At 42.1% G+C, this 16044-nt stretch overlaps 2 protein-coding genes across 3 annotated transcripts in view; one reads left to right on the top strand and one right to left on the bottom strand.

The window, feature by feature from the left end:
* Positions 1-5984, bottom strand: part of THOP1 (thimet oligopeptidase 1) — a 54282-nt gene extending 48298 nt beyond the window's left edge. Inside the window, exons 1-2 of the mRNA XM_063455511.1 lie at positions 5870-5984; positions 4926-5126 (exon numbers count right to left, since the gene is read on the bottom strand). Of these exons, the coding sequence (XP_063311581.1) occupies positions 4926-5126; positions 5870-5984 (316 nt within the window). The remainder of the gene's footprint in view (positions 1-4925; positions 5127-5869) is intronic.
* The window catches only part of SGTA (small glutamine rich tetratricopeptide repeat co-chaperone alpha), a 44416-nt gene continuing 34304 nt past the window's right edge, over positions 5933-16044 (top strand). The window contains exon 1 of one of the 2 annotated variants that reach the window (XM_063455513.1): positions 5933-6015. The gene's annotated coding sequence lies outside the window, so the exon portion shown is untranslated. Of the gene's footprint in view, positions 6016-6386; positions 6477-16044 lie in introns of those variants that run through there. The other variant, XM_063455512.1, reaches the window with a different exon arrangement.

Raw genomic sequence — 16044 nt, 5'->3', positions numbered from 1 at the left:
TACCGAAAGGGTCACGAACGGGGACCACCTACAGCCTGGCGTGTGGCCTCAATTAGAATGTGGAATGTTGCGGTTAACCGCAGGTTAAGTACCCCCTTCACGGCGGTCTACGTTCGTCTCCCAAAAAGCTGAAACATCCAGCCAGGGGATTCGCGCACAAGTCTGACCGGTACTCGTTCCAGGAGTTTAATGCCGAGGTCCCGCTGCCTATTGAAGCACTCAAAAACATGGCCGCTATCTCAAGCTCAGGGACCAAATATGCGAACGGACTTTATAACGAATAAACTAAGCATATGGTTCGTGGGTTTGAGGCGCTCTTCGGTGAACTATTACACCCAGACCAGGGCTATAGAATGAATGGTGGAAGTCCCGAATTCTAACTAAAAATGTTGAAGTTATATAATTTGAACCTGTTTTGTGTGTGTAATAAAAACGTGGTATTTAGGCGCTTGGAGATAATTGTATTGTCAAAGCCGTTGGATTCATTATCTCCAAGCTGGGCGGTAACAAATTCAAACGATGCATTATATTCTGATTGGTTGATCCCTTGTAACATTCCTGTATCCCATCAGGTCCAGAGGGGGCTGTCCCTGGACCTGAGATTTTGCATAAATACCGATCCTTGTGTGCCATTAAAGCCAGTTTGACCTTCAAATCGCAGCCTTGACACGTTTTGTGGGGGAAAGAGTATCCTAGCTGTATAATAGCTTGTGGGATTGTTCTACTTTACAGGATTCGTATGGACTACTAACTGCAGCGGCTCTTCTCACTCTCTACACTGGGATCCAGATCATCCAACGGTCCAGCTTCCAGCTAGCCTGGGAGTAACCGTAACACTTACCTACTGCGGCTTGGAGCAACATCCTGCACAGCCCCCGTGCACAGACTCACAGGCCAGGCGAATTCTTACCTCACCACCTTGGCCTGTGTTTAAAGGACCACTAATAGTGCCAGGAAAACATACTCGTTTTCCTGGCTCTATAGGGTCCTTGAGTCCCCCTCACCCTCTAGGTCTCCCTCCCGTCGGGCAGTAGGGTGAGGAAGGGGTTAAGCCCTTACCTTTTTTTCCAGCGCCGGGCTCCCTCGGCACTGGTGACTCTCCTCCTCCTTTCCCCACCATCAGCTGAATGCGCATGCACGGCACGAGCCGCGCACGCATTCAGCCAATCCATAGGAAAGCATTCTCAATGCTTTCCTATGGACGCAGGCGTCTTCTCACTGTGAAAATCACTGTGAGAAGCGCGGAAGCGACTCTAGCGGCTATCAATGAGACAGCCGCTAGAGGCCGGATTAACCCATTTGTAAACATAGCAGTTTCTCTGAAACTGCTATGTTTACAGCAGGCAGGGTTAAACCTAGCTGGACCAGGCACCCAGACCACTTCATTAAGCTGAAGTGGTCTGGGTGCCTATAGTGGTCCTTTAATTGCAAGGGTGAGCATAAATCTCTGCCTACCAGACTCCCAACTAAGGTAAGCCGTGACAGATACCCTTGCACTCGCTGTATCGAACCTTGCACCTAGGTATACCATTACCTGAGATGGAGAGAGCTGACTTTTCTTGAAGTTGGCTATCCAGTCAAACTTCTGGAGAAGGAAAAGAACTCGATCTCGATGGAGACTCAGTTGACATCTGTCGTTGGAGAGGACTAGAATACTGTCCAGGTAATGGAGAAAGGCGAATCCGTCTAATCTTTGAGATGGTTCTGGGAGCAGTGCTTAGGCCGAATGGAAGTTAAGGAACTTGACAAATGACTCCGTCTGCTAGGAGAGAGGTCACAAATGAATGGAGCGCTTTTGCCTTTACTGGATCTTGAGGCATTCTGGTTTGCAAGAATCGAGAGAAAGGAATGGAGGAGAATACCAGGAAATATCCTGTACTTACGATTTTTAAGACCCATTTGCCTGGAATATTGTGAGCCCAGATCTCGGAGAAGTCCAGAAGTCTTGCTCCCACTCCCCCGGACTGGTGCCCCATCAGAATTGTTTAGACTGCCTGGTACTGCCACCTCTCCCACAAGTATTTTTGGAGGAGGATAAACAATCTGGAAAATTCCTTCCCTGGTCTGTAGCGTCTATAATGCTTATCACAAAAGGAGTGTCTGTCTTGTGGAAAGGATCTTTTTTGCCTTCTATCTTGAGGAAGAAAAGCTTTCCACCCTTCCACTGCCCTTTTAATGTATTCATCCAAATGTTTTTCAAACAGCATATCCCCTTGATAGGGAAGGGCACATAAGCAATTCTTAGAAGCTGAGTCACAATGCTCGTCTTGAGGCTACCGACAAGACTAAGCTTCTAGACAGGGATCTGACTAAATTAATAGTAGCGTCAGAAGTAAATTCAATGGCTATTCTGAAATTCTTTATAGAGTCCAAAATTCTAGTTCTGCTGACCCCATGGGAAATATCCTCCTCAAGGTCTTCCAACCATTGCTTTAAGGCCCTAGAGACAGATGTCAAGGCCACAGCTGGACGAAGTCAAGAACCAGAGGAAATATAGGCTTTACACAAGTTGGAATCCATTCTTCTATCCATTGGATCTCTAATTGATCCTGCATCATCAATTGGAAAGGTGGTCTTCTTGGCCAGACGAATAATGGCTGCATCAACTTTGGGAGCTGAGTCCCAAGGAGCAGAATCACTAAGCTTAAATGAATATAGAGTTTAGAAAACCGGCATTGCAAGGAGACTTTTTTTTCAGTATTCCTTCATTCCTCCTTAATCAGATTCTCAATAGTTTTGTGAAATGGAAAAGTCGGGTTCTTTTTCCTCAAGTCTTCAAAATGTTTGCTAGAGGCAGATTTCTCATCTTTCTTATCCTTCAAAACAAGGATGTTCCGAACTGCCTTAATAAGAGCTTCGATTTTGTTACTATCCATGAAAGCTGGATCAGAAGGCGTCTCTTCCTCTGAAGAAGAAAATTCCTTCATACCATATACTGAAAGCATTCCCTCACCTGAACTCAAATCTGGGTTCCATTCAGGACTGAAAAATCTGTCTCTTTTCCTAGTTTTTTTTCTTCTTCTTGTACAACGGAACAACGTCACTTCTGGCGTTATTGCGTACCAATTTGTGTTGCACCAAGGACTGGAGAACCGTAAATGACGCGCTACCTTCTGCGTATCATTACACGCGCGTTCCACCACCGGAACGCATACACAAACCCCAGACTACACAGCAACAAGGTAAGGAAAGGGGTCCCACAGTGAGAACCTTAATTAGCCTACAACCTTACCTGAGATAGTAAAGAGGATCCCCAGACCAGCCTTCATTGCTTAATCCCCTAAGGGACTAATACCTGGGCTTTACATGGGCCATGACACGTCCAGGTAGGTGAAGGGAATTACCACCGATAAAGGGAAAGCCAAGAACCCAAATATCCAAGATTTATCAGGTGTACTTATAGAAGGGACATTACCACCGTAGTGGGTCTGGCACATCCAGGTGCTACCTGTCTGGTTACTGCAGCATACGCTCCCCGGTCGCTAAGGGGAGACTCCTCCAAGGGGTCGCCCGTGGTGAGGCACCGAATCCTGAGGCTTCCATGGGAAGAGAGGCTGAACTTCCCAAGGGATAGGGGTACAGAAAGAAAAAAAGGAGGTGCAAAGCATTCCATGTCCAAAGTGAAGGGGACAGGAATAAAGACTGAGGGGGTAGGAGGAGGCATCTCTCTTTTATTGTTTTAATTAAGAGTTGAGTTATTGAGGGCTCTGTGTGTAAATGTTAGCACTTTCAGTTGAATCCTGAATAATACAGGAAGCCAATGTAATAACTGCAGAAGTGTGAGGTGTGAAAGTAGCGGTCAGTTAGGAAAATGAGGCTGGCAGCAACATTTATTATGGGCTGAAGATGGGCTTGCAGGTGCTTGGAAGACAGATCAGTATTGAGCTGCAGTAGTCAAGTCAGGAAATGTTCAATGCATGAACATGTGTCTTAGTTAATTCTCGAGTTAAAAAAAAAAAGGAAAATACAGGCAATATTTTAAAAGTGCAAGTTACAGGATTTGGAGACCAACTGGGTGTATGGAGGAAAAGTAAGACCCGAGTCAAAAGTAGCTCCAAGGACACAGCTTGAGAAAATGGGGTAATAGTTGTCCCATTGGCGTACAAAAAATAATAAGTTCAGCATTTAGATGGTATTGAAATTTAAAAGAGTTAATAAGGTTATCCAGAGAGGCAGTATAGATGTAGAATAAAAGGAGGACCAAGAACAGGGTGCTGTGAAACATCAATTGAGACAGGCATTGATGAGGAGGTGGCATTAGAGAAGGAGACACTAAATGAGTGTTCAGAAAGACTACATGAAAACCAGGAAAGTACAGTGTCAGGGTGTCTAAGGTTGTGGAGGGTTTGAAGAAGAAGAGGGTGGTCAATAGTATCAGAAGAGAGGTTAAGAGGAATTAAGATAAAGTAATAAACTTTATATTTAGCAGAACTTAAGTTGTTAGTCACTTTGCTAAGGGCACACTATTCAATAAAATTGTACACACATTATTAATCCTTTCAATGAGAACACAATGCCGGAATTTCCAAGAGCAACAATGCTGTTCAAAAAGCGATCAGCTGTTTGCACAAATGCTGAGCTCACTGTTCTATCCTTACACTCACTGAGCTTATTAAAGCTTTTGGGAGCTTGATTGGAAAAATAAAAATGCACAGGAACTTTCTATTGCATGGCTTCACATTTAAAAAAAAAGTATATATAAAAATAATCATTTTAAAATGATTAAAATTTGTGAAAAATATAAAACGATAAAAGCAATGTATATATAAATATAACTGCCAGTTAAATAACCTGGCATGTTACATGTATTACACAAACATCAACATTGTATGTAACACACACACACATATATATATATATATATATATATATATATATATATATATTTTTTGTCAATATGAAGCCTCATTATGCATTCAGCTTACCTGTATACTTGACTTCTACATCTGCAAGAGCCTTCAATGTATTTCCGTAAGTGACACTACTTAGCTCTAGAGAGCCTACTTCATCGTATAGACACTTGGTTTGCTCAATGAGTTGAGACGTCATTAAACTGATCTGTTCCGGAGTTAGGTCCCACCTGAGACGACTGTCTCCATCTTTGAACTGCGACTCCATCATGTGACCTGAAAATGGGTAAAATAACATGTTTGAAAATTTATATAACATGTGAAAGTGTTTATGTCTTTGTAAGTGTGTATTTGTCATACAGGAAAAGGTTCTGAATTTTAACAGCTCAGTACAATTTGGGAAAATAAACAGTAAAAGTATACACAGACAAATATAAAAGGTAAAATGAACCCTGCATGTGAGGTGAGATTTATTGAAGCTCTCTCACATAAAATGTCTAGTTAGCTAGCCCTGGATCCTGGTATGTTGAATTGTTTAACATGTTCTAATGAGGTTCATTAGCTAAAGTCCACTTTCACCATGTGCTGCAAAATTGGATTGTATTAGAATAAGTGATTATTGAGATAGTTCTCTTATTTACCAAGGAGGAAGATAAGGCGACTCGGGTTTAAGCAGAACCTACTGGCAGCAAGCTCCAGGAGTATAATGAATTCATTGTTTTACAGGATCACCTAAATCGCAGAAGCACCTCCCTCGCTAAGAGTAGTAACAGCTCCTCCTATAGAAACAACAGCCCCCCTCCCTTATTTTAGACATGAAGTTGGATAGTTTTTTTTTTTTGCATATATGAGGGTAGCATTTATATGCGCATTATAATCATTTTTACTTTTTTTTAGAGTTGCTTTACTTTGACTTAAAACGAATACATTTGATCAAACAGAATATACAACGTGTACCATACTATTTCAATGACTATGTGTGTGTATTTAAAAGACGTGCTGCCATGCCTTGTCGGTACCTGTCGGCGCCATGTGATGACGTTCCTGTACCTCGGCTGTGGTTCTCGTGCCACCGGTGAAGGGCTGTCGGAGCAAGTGATGCAGTGTGGGGAAATGGGAGGGGAAATGGGTCATGGCCGGGTGGAGCTGTAATACATGAGACGAGGTAGGTGGGGATATAGAACTGTTATGGCAAATCAGTGCTCTCCAGCTTTTACAGGCGACGTTCACTCTGAGTGAGAGTCCGCTATTTGCCATTACAATACAGTATGTTGTAATTTATATAATAGACTATGTATATGTAATACAGCACAATACAGTGTATGCGTTTATATAGAACAAAGTGTACATATACATAATATAGTGTATGTATGTATATATATAATGGAGATTGTTTTTTCAGTACGTAATACATCATGTTTTATTTCTTATTATTTTTAGTTCGAGTATAGGTAAATGCTGTTGGGTTTTTGTTGTATTTATTTTTTCTTTTTTTTTTTTTCTTTATCAAATGAACATTTACCCATACTAATCAAGCTGAGCTCGACGTCACTTCCGTCACCTGCCCTTACTCTGAGCACTACTTCCGGTTGACTGAATTAGGTTCTTGCATGTGCGCAGTGTAAGGTAAGGGTTGTAAAACGGGAGCGTTTAATAAGGCGTATACCGGTCATAGTATATGATGGAGGTTGCAGTGTGTATAAAGCACTTCTGAAACCAGCAGCTGTCTTTTAGAGAATGTATTTGAACTGGTGGGTGCTTTGATCCTAGCTACTATAGGCTGACATGTGTGGTGATATTTTGACTATCAGTAAAAGTAATGTTGTTAGTTTAGCCAAAACATTGTACTGCACTTCATACACTGACAAACATGCACGTGGATATTATGTTATCTCTATTTATGGTCAATAGAAAATTATAGTAAGCCGGGACCGTTTGTCAATCAAGTGAACGTAGCACAGTGTCCCCTAATTTTAGTGTTTCTATGAGGAGCACATCTGGTACGTGAGGTGGCAGATGACCTCTGTAAGGCGTGCGGGGGAGACAAGTAAAAATAAATGGCTGTGTATGTATACTTTTGTGTGTGTGTGTATGTATGTATATATATATATATATATATAATATTTTTTTTTTTTTTTTTTTTTTTGCCCTAATCAACCCACTGTACCACTTAATAATTTTTTTTTTTTAATTGCCAAATGTACTTCAACTTTTTGCCAAGATGAACAGTTTGTAAAAATATATATTTTAAGGTAGTGTATACATAATGCAACCACAAACTTGCAGACTGGTAATTTATGAATAAAGAGTAACTGTACAGCAGAGTTCTAAAAGTTGAGTTATCAGTAGGGAAGTTCCATGTCACTTTTGTGGGTTGTAGAGAAAGGTGAGTTTTACATACTGAACCTTTCCCTCATTGCTGTTAACATGGTCTTCCTGCCTTTCTTCTTCAACCCCTGGCACTTCATCTGCCAGGTACCAAGGTCAGTGCTGTACAACACCGATTGCCCTTGCAGTTTCAGCAATTTAAACCGTGCATTTCTGTGAGAAAATGTAGCATTAAAGGGACACTATAGTCACCAGAACTACATTATTGAATTTGTTTTGGTGAGTAGAATCATTACCTTCAAGCCTTTTGCTGTAAATACTGTCTTTTCAGAGAAAATGCAGTGTTTACATTACATCCTAGTGATAACTTAACTGGCCACTCCTCAGATGGATGTTAGAGATCCTTCCTGGGTCATGGCTGCCTAAAATGCAACCAAACATTCAGTGTCTCCTCCTTCTGCGTGCAGACACTGAACTTTCCTCATAGAGATTTATTGATTAAATTAATCTCTATGAGGAGATGCTGATTGGCCAGGGCTGTGTTTGAATTGTGCTGGCTCTGCCCCTGATCTGCCTCCTTGTCTGTCTCAGCCAATCCTATGGGGAAGCATTGTGATTGGATCAGACTACCTATTTTGATGATGTCAGTGGGCAGGTCAAAAGGCTTGAATACAAGTGAGATTTACTATATTTAGGGAGGCATGAAGGGACCAAGGTGACTAGATAGTGGGTTTTAACCCTATAGGGTCAGGAATACATGTTTGTGTTCCTGACAATATAGTGCTCCTTTTATAGGTACTTTAATAACTTCATCTTATTGAAGTTGTTCTAGTGCTTTCAGTGCTACTCTCCATTCCAACACCTCAAATTATAGTCTCTGGGTTAGAAGCTAGCCTGCAAGCCTCTCTGCAAGCTTTTGTAACATTTTTTCACGTCTAATAGTAGACCAGTGATGGCTAACCTTGACACCATAAATTGTTTCTGGGCTACATTTCCCATGATGCTCAGCTAGCTTTTAGTCTAAAAGCATCATGGGAAATGTAGCCCAGAAACAATTTATGGTGTCAAGTTAGCCATCACTGTGGTAGACTAACCTGGAGTCAGACCTCAAACATATCGTTGCCAGAGTTAGTCAGCAAACTAGTCCCATATAGTTTCTGCTCTAACCCCATCTCTGTTTTCCCTGGGGGCCTTAAAGGGATCCTGTAGGGCCAGGAAATCAAACCTGTTTTCCTGGCACTATAGGTTTAATAGAACCCCCTGCGGGGCTGAAGGGGTTAATGTCTCTTCGGACGATGGCAGGGGAGACCTAATGCGCATGCGCAAGAATGACCTACGCGTATTAGACCCCCCCCCCCCATAGCAAAGCATTATTGGGGAAAATCTGATGCTGGAGGTCCGTGCAGATGTCCAGCGTCAGATAACGGACCAAACGTCATTTTTTTTATTCCGGAAGCACCCCTGGTAGACAGCCACTGAGGGCAGACTTAGAGCTGCAATGTAAACATTGCTGTGCTAAGTGCAAAAGGGTCACAGCACCCAGACTACTTTTAATTAGCTCAAGTGGTCTGGGTGCCTACATTGTCCCTTTAAATGGGAAACAGTGGTCGCATATTCTACTGAGATGCTTAACCAATTGCACTGGCTTTTTAGGCCCACTCCTGTTGTGGGGAGGGGGAATGTATTGTCTATGTTGTGTATCAAAACTTTGTCCTGCTGCTGGGGTAAGGAGCTTTCCACATTGATTCCAACAAGCACTCTGCCGCTGAGAGAAATGCTGCTCACACTTTCTCCCTGAAACTCAGTTGCTGGGGAGAACTGCCAACCACATTATCTCCCCTCATCCTGCCAATGGGGAAATATGCTGATTTGAAACCCTCTCTGGACCTCACTCTGCTGCTGGGGAAGGCTGTCAACTTCTCCAGCTCTCAAAGTGACCATCTGCAACTGGAGAGGTGACTATTGTGCAGTCTCCCTGTATACCACTTTGCTTCTGGAGAGGGATGCCACTCACATTTTCTCCCTGAAGTTTAAAACATTTCAAGCCCTCTCTACTCCGTAACAGGCTTTCCAGTTCCTCACAGTAATCTGAAAGGTTCATTGCCCCTAACCAGTCTTTGTCATATAATACACAATAGTAGGCAACAATTCTACTGCTATAGTCCTCATCATAGATTAGACGCAGTGGTCCCCAACCCAGTCCCCATGGACCACCAGCAGTCCATAATTCGTGTATTCCCTTTTTTATTCAAATGGTGATACTGACAAAGCTGTATTGAGACAGACTCAAATTAGTACTAATAGTACTCCTGATGATGGTTGCTGGAATCCAGCCCTCCCTCACTGTCCTCATAGGAATTTGAGGACCACTTCAAAGTTAATGGAATACTTTTAGTGGTTTGGAGTATACACATTTGTATTCCTAACACTATAGTGTCCTGCTGTCCTCCCTTGGACATGTAAAGGGTTTAATCCCTTAAGGACACATGACATGTGTGACATGTCATGATTCCCTTTTATTCCAGAAAGTTGGTCTTTAAGGAGTTAATAACCCTTTAAACACTTAACTGATTCCAGCGCACTTGTCCCTCAGCACTGGGTCAGGCTTTACTGACTTCAGCGTGTGTGGGGAAAACGCATTCGGGCATTAGATTTTCCTGTGGGGCTTTTCAACACGATCTCATGCAAAGTGTTGTTGAATCTGCTGGAAGTTCCTCTAGTGGCTGTCAGTCACTAGAGGCATTCTTAACACTACAATGTAAACATTGCAGTTTCTCTAAAACTGCAGTGTCTTTACACTGCTGCCTTAAGAAAACAGGGGTACTGCACCCATACCACTTCAATTAGATGTGGGTGCCTATATTGTCCCTGTAGTTTGCAGTTTTCTTATTTATTGCCTCACCACATCTTATATAACATTGTTTAAAGGACAAAAGTGGGTTTAATGTAGAATTTTGACATGTACTTATATAAATTCTAATATTTCACAGTTTTGGCAATATGTGCAGCTTAAGAAAAGTAATTCAAAATACATTTGTTTATTTGTCTTTATTTACAGAATACACATGTCTAGGATTTCAGTTTATTCTGATCGTTACAAGTCACAAAATTCAAGGAGTAAAATAAAATTTCAATGTTGAATACTTTTTAGAAGTTGGTATTTTTGTCTAGTAAGCTTAATAGTCAGGTTATTTACCTTGGAGTATTTTGAATTTTTTTACGTAGCCATTTCACTGGCAATCTCTGCTAAATATTGTACTAAAATTGAAATTTAGGTTTTTTTGACACACATAAAGCAAGGTTTTTTTCTAATGTGTGTTTTGTCAAATTGATGCGTGCTTGCAGAGCCATCCAGGGCTCCGGGGACCTGTACCTTACCGGGACTAGTACCTGTGGGGATCCGGTTGCTGTTGCCCAGTCGGCCCTTACATGCATCTGGCCTTTATTGTATGCCCGGTTGATGTGGCAGGGGGGTGGGGAGTCTAGTTCTAGGCTGGCCCTCGGTGCCCTCATTTGTTCTGGGGGCTCCGTGGTTCACCGTGACTGGAATCAATGGGCCCACAATCACCTGATGCTAACCGGATCCTGGAATACAATACAGTTTAGGGTTTCCATGTTTACCTATATTGTAAATTCACAAAAGCCTTTCACTCTAACAACCTTAATTTTGTGTAGTTTCGAATATTCGCATACCCCACCGAACAGTCAAATATTGGTTTATGCACATTTTATAGTGGCCAGCCTAAGGCACACCTTTGCAATATTCATGCTGTGTAATCCGCATCATAATATGCCACACCTGTGAGGTGGATGGATTATCTCGGCATATAAGTGCTCACTAACACAGATTTAGACAGATTTGTGAACAATATTTGAGAGAAATAGTCCTTTTGTGTACTTAGAAATAGTCTTAGATCTTTGAGTTCAGCTCATGAAAACTGGGGGTAAAAACAAGTGGGTTTTTTTTTTTTTTTTTGTTTGACCATACCAGGTTTGTAGTCACATCAGTTGAGCCCAACTTGCTTTGAAACTCTTTTATGCTCATTGCTTGGAATCTAGTAGCCAAATAAATCAACGCCAAAAATACAATTCTAAAGGGACACTATAGTCACAACAACCACTACCGCTTAATGTAGTTGTTCTGAAGTCTATATCCTGTCCCTGAACGCTTTTAAATGTAAACACTTTTCAGACAAAAGGCAGTGTTTACATTGCGGCCTGGTAACACCTCTAGCGACAGTCACTCAGACGGCCTCTAGAGGTGTGCTTTACACTGTGCAGCACCTACGTTAATGTTTCCTACATGGATGCATTGGTTCAATGCATCTCTATGAGAAGTTAAATTGGCGCAGTGGCAATTTTGCTGTGCACGTCAAGATTGATGATCTCAGACATGGAGGTGGGGTCAGCCAAGGCGTTGGAACAAAGGTGAGTAAAAATCACATTTCCCATGTGAATGGAGGGAACACACACACACACACACACAGCCTCCCTATTTTGTTTTGGAGAGCTCAGTGGGGTTGCTGTCATCTCCCTTTCGCACACTGTTTAGTGAGCCGGAGTGACGTCATAACCCGGCATTACAGCCCCCTCCCTCTCCGCCGCACTCCATCTGTCAGCCACCCCCTTCTTCCCCCACAGCTCTCCATGAACCAGCCACTCCCTGCCTGCATCAACCCCCAGTGATTTGACTGCTCTCAGGCTGCCAGTCACCTCCGGGGCTGAACAGGTTTACAAATCCCAAGCTCCAGGATAAATTTCCAGGTCACCATGCCGACCTGGCGCCTGGGATTTGTGGAGCCCTGGTTTCTAGTAATGCCAGGGGCTTAAATATTTCTGAAAAAAACTCTTGCGCACTTGGAGAACTCTTTACAACTAAGGCATACGTATTCTTTGTACAAGAGACTTGCTGTGAAGGGCTACTGAGGAACAAACCTTTCCCGACCAGTTACTATAGTAACTACTCTGAAACAGAAGCGAAAGGCTCGGCAATTCTCTTCTCTAACTCTGCAGCATTTCAACAATCTGACTCTAGATCTGACCCACAAAGTAGATAAACTATGGTTAGAAGTATTATTTGTCAACAAATGCACACGTTCTTTAATCCTATAATATAATAATTTTTAAAAATTGACTTCTGTGTGTGTGTGTGCTTGTCTGTCTGTAAGGGTGTTCAGGTGCCCCGCTGATTGCATGGGAAAGGTAACTTTTCTTCACCATATTTCCTCACGCTGTGATGGTCTCGCTGTTGCTGGACTTACCTCCATGGCTGAGATTAATTTTGATGATCTTAGCCAAGCCAATACTTTCCCATAGGAAAGAATTGCATTGCCTTGAATCTCTATGGGGAACATTAAGCACATCTATGCCGTGCATGGAGCCGCTGAATATAGGTGCTGTACACTATGACGCACTGGACTAGGAAGCACCTCTAATGGCTGTTTGAGTGACGGAAACTAGAGGTGCTACTAGGCAGCAATGTAAACTAGGGATCGACCGATATTGACTTTTTTTTTTTTTTGAGTCGATACCGATAATATGTGAACTTTCAGGCCGATGGCCGATAACTTGCCAATAATCCGTACATTTACCATTTTGAAAAAATAAACTATTTCTAAAGGTAAAGGCACAAAATATACATGCCACATGTAGTGGATGCAGTGTGTTTAGACAGGGGAGCGGTGGGTGTAGTGTGTATATATATATATAGTGGATGTAGTGTGTATTTGTGTAGTCTAAACACACTACATCCACTACATGTGGCATGTATATTTTGTGCATTTACCTTTAGAAATTAGTTTATTTTTTATTTTTTTTATTTTTCTCCAAAATGGTACATGTACAGAATATCGGTTGGCTATCTGCCTGAAAGTTCACATATTACCGGTATCTGCTCTAAAAAATCAATATCGGTCGATCCCTAGCCTGAAGGGGGACTCAGTGATGGCAAACCTTTTTGAGCCAGAGTGCCCAAACCGCAATACATGCCAACTTTTTTTTTTTCCCCTCAAAGTGCCAACACTGCAATTAAACCTGAATACTGAGGTTTAAGTTTAGAAAAAACTACTCGTACAGTTGTCCGAACTAATTAACATATTTTGTTTTAAAAGAACAACACAACAGAGTTCAATGATACAAATTTTAAATAATGATATAAATAGATAAAATTAAGCTTATTTTTATTAGTATCTCCAACAAATGCAATACACACACACACACACCGACTGCTGAATACATACACTGTTGAATACGTATACACACACACACTGCTGAATACGTATAGACTGCTGAATACACACACACATAATGCATTGAGGGGTGTGGGGTGCCAAGGTGCCGTGTATGTGGGGGTAGGGTGCCGCGTGTATGTGTGAGGGGTGCCGTGTGTATGTGGGGGGGTTTGCGATTAAGTTTGGGGTCTCTGGCCTTTAGTACGCCGGACAGATCCCTGTAGTTAGATTTGTTCTTCACGACATCCTGGGAGGCAATTTGTAAGTAAATCAAATTCACGTCCTTGCCCTCCAGAATGTCCTTGCGAACGGTCGGCGGTACTAGGTGCGCAGGAGTGATTATGTGAGTGGAAGTGCCAGGAGTGGGGTCAAAAATCATGGCATTACTGTCTGAAGGAGAGGGTGTGGGAAGCTCTGTGGCTGGGCTGGGTGTCGGAGCTTGTGGGTTTTCCAGTTTCTCAAGTCTAGCACTAACAGTACTGATGGAAGCGAGCAGGGTTATCATCATGTTAACTTCAGTGACGTTGTCTGGATTGGTTGACTGTACAGTAGTACATGGCGGAAGTTTGCCAGAACTTGCAGTTAGGAGGCGGTACTGTTTGGCTTTTTACGGGCAATGGCTGGGAAGGGAATGCCTAAACGTTTCAGTTTGCTGGCACGTTTCTGGATATTCCATGTACGGAGAGAGCATGGGTTAGCCGATTCCAGATGCTCTGTAGGGGTACTGGGTCTTGCAACATTCTAAAATACAAGGATGTAAAGGTAAGTTTTGATAAGCGTAATTGACTTATTCCAACTGGCTTATAGTTAAAGCGAAGAAATTATCTGGCATACGAGGATGATGAGGCCCTACTAATGCCAAGTGACTTTGAGAGGCTCTAACTATGATTTGGACCCTTGGGCGGGGGCCACTGGTCAACATGGCGCGAGTGTTGGCCTCTCGGTGACCCTAAAAGTGACTATTGGAGATGGTATGACTGTATACTAACTGTATACTTGTAGAGAGTGGAGTAAGGCGTTATCTACATACAGGGTCGAGGGGCGATTTAAGGATGGGTGTAGGCCTCACTGGATTAGTTTGTTATAACTATTTAAGGCCATTGATTCTAATGATTATAGACAGTTAAACTAGCCCTACCAGCAATAAAATGGGGGGCGGGGGGGCTCTAATTGCCTAGGGTTTGAGGGAAACGTACCTAGTTCGTATAGAACTGTTGGAATTGAGAGAGGCTGGATGATCGTAACCGGTGCACCTAAGGGATAAAGTGGACGGACCAGGTCATATATAAATGAAGTAACATGCTACTAGCAACACAGGTAAGGATAGATGTGAGAGCTCTATCAAGAACAGTCGGCTCTCAGGGGTGAGGATAAACGCGTCCTTGTAGCAACGTATTGCAAAGTTAAGTACCTGGCAGCATGGATAGTAGGGAAGTTTGTACGTAGACTATCACCTAGTTTAAGGTATAGACATATTATTATGGTGGCCCGGTAGCGTAGTTTGACCGACATATTTAGGGATGCACGAGTAATTGATATATCTAGTGACAAACTATTCCACAAACTTAATGCATAAGCACGTGGAGTGACAAAGTATGATAAGAAAATTTCAGACTTGCTTTTCCCTGGTGCTGAGGAGATGTTCAGCTAGCAGAGTGAGTAAGGAGACCGTAATTGGCTGTTGAAAAACAGCATGGACAGAATTGAATATTAACTGAAAGTTGTAATTTACTTGGGAGACGATAGAGGGCAGCGTGTGTCAGTGCGGCTGATTCGGTAAGTTGTGACTAACGGTCGGCCACAGAAGGAGTGAAACCTAACATAGATCAACAGATTAACATAGATCATGTCTGGGAAAGAAACATATGAATGGCTGTATGTGCGGAGGGTACTCACTGTTCGTGGATTAATTTGGAGACCGACACAGGAGAGTCAGCCCGGAAGTAGGGGTTTGTGTCTTGATTTATAGAGTATATAATATGTATAGGATTTCAGCTTATTTTCAAAGTTACCAGTCACAAAATACAAGGACTAAAATAAAATGTAAATTTGCAACAATTTTAGAAGTTGGTATGTTTGTCTAGTAGGTTTAGTAGCCATCACAGAAAAAAAATTGCCTCACAAAAGTCTATATTTATATAAAGTAGACATCACAGGCTATTTACCTAAGGTTAGTTTGACACTTTTTACGTAGCCATTTCATTGCCAATCTCTGCTAAATATTGGAGTAAAATCGGGTTTTTTTTTTTTGTTTTTTTTTTCTCTATTTTGGCAAATACACATATAACAAGGTTTTTGTAATGTGTATTTCGGAAAGCTGGTGTGTGCTATTCCTGCACAGAACCCCATATTGTGTGCTTTTGGCACTATTCTGTAAATGCCATTTAAGAGACAAGGCTATTTTAGTTTCTATAGTTAGAATTTTCAAATATGGCTATTATGGGCCTATGTCTCATTTTGCGGTATTATAGCAGTTTGACTGTTCATATAACCACACAAGGTGCTTCAATTTGATAAAGCAGACACCCTAGGGTATCTTATATGGTGTATATTGTGCCCTGTCTGTCTGTCTCCCACTTTGGAGCACTTGAGCAGGCTACATATTCCAGCTACACCATAAAGGCATATCATTTCTT

The sequence above is a fragment of the Pelobates fuscus genome, chromosome 5 (assembly GCF_036172605.1).
Source record: "Pelobates fuscus isolate aPelFus1 chromosome 5, aPelFus1.pri, whole genome shotgun sequence".
In the NCBI taxonomy this organism is placed as follows: Eukaryota; Metazoa; Chordata; class Amphibia; order Anura; family Pelobatidae; genus Pelobates; species Pelobates fuscus.
Note: the sequence above shows the minus strand (reverse complement) of the source record. Positions and strands in the feature narration are given on the sequence as shown.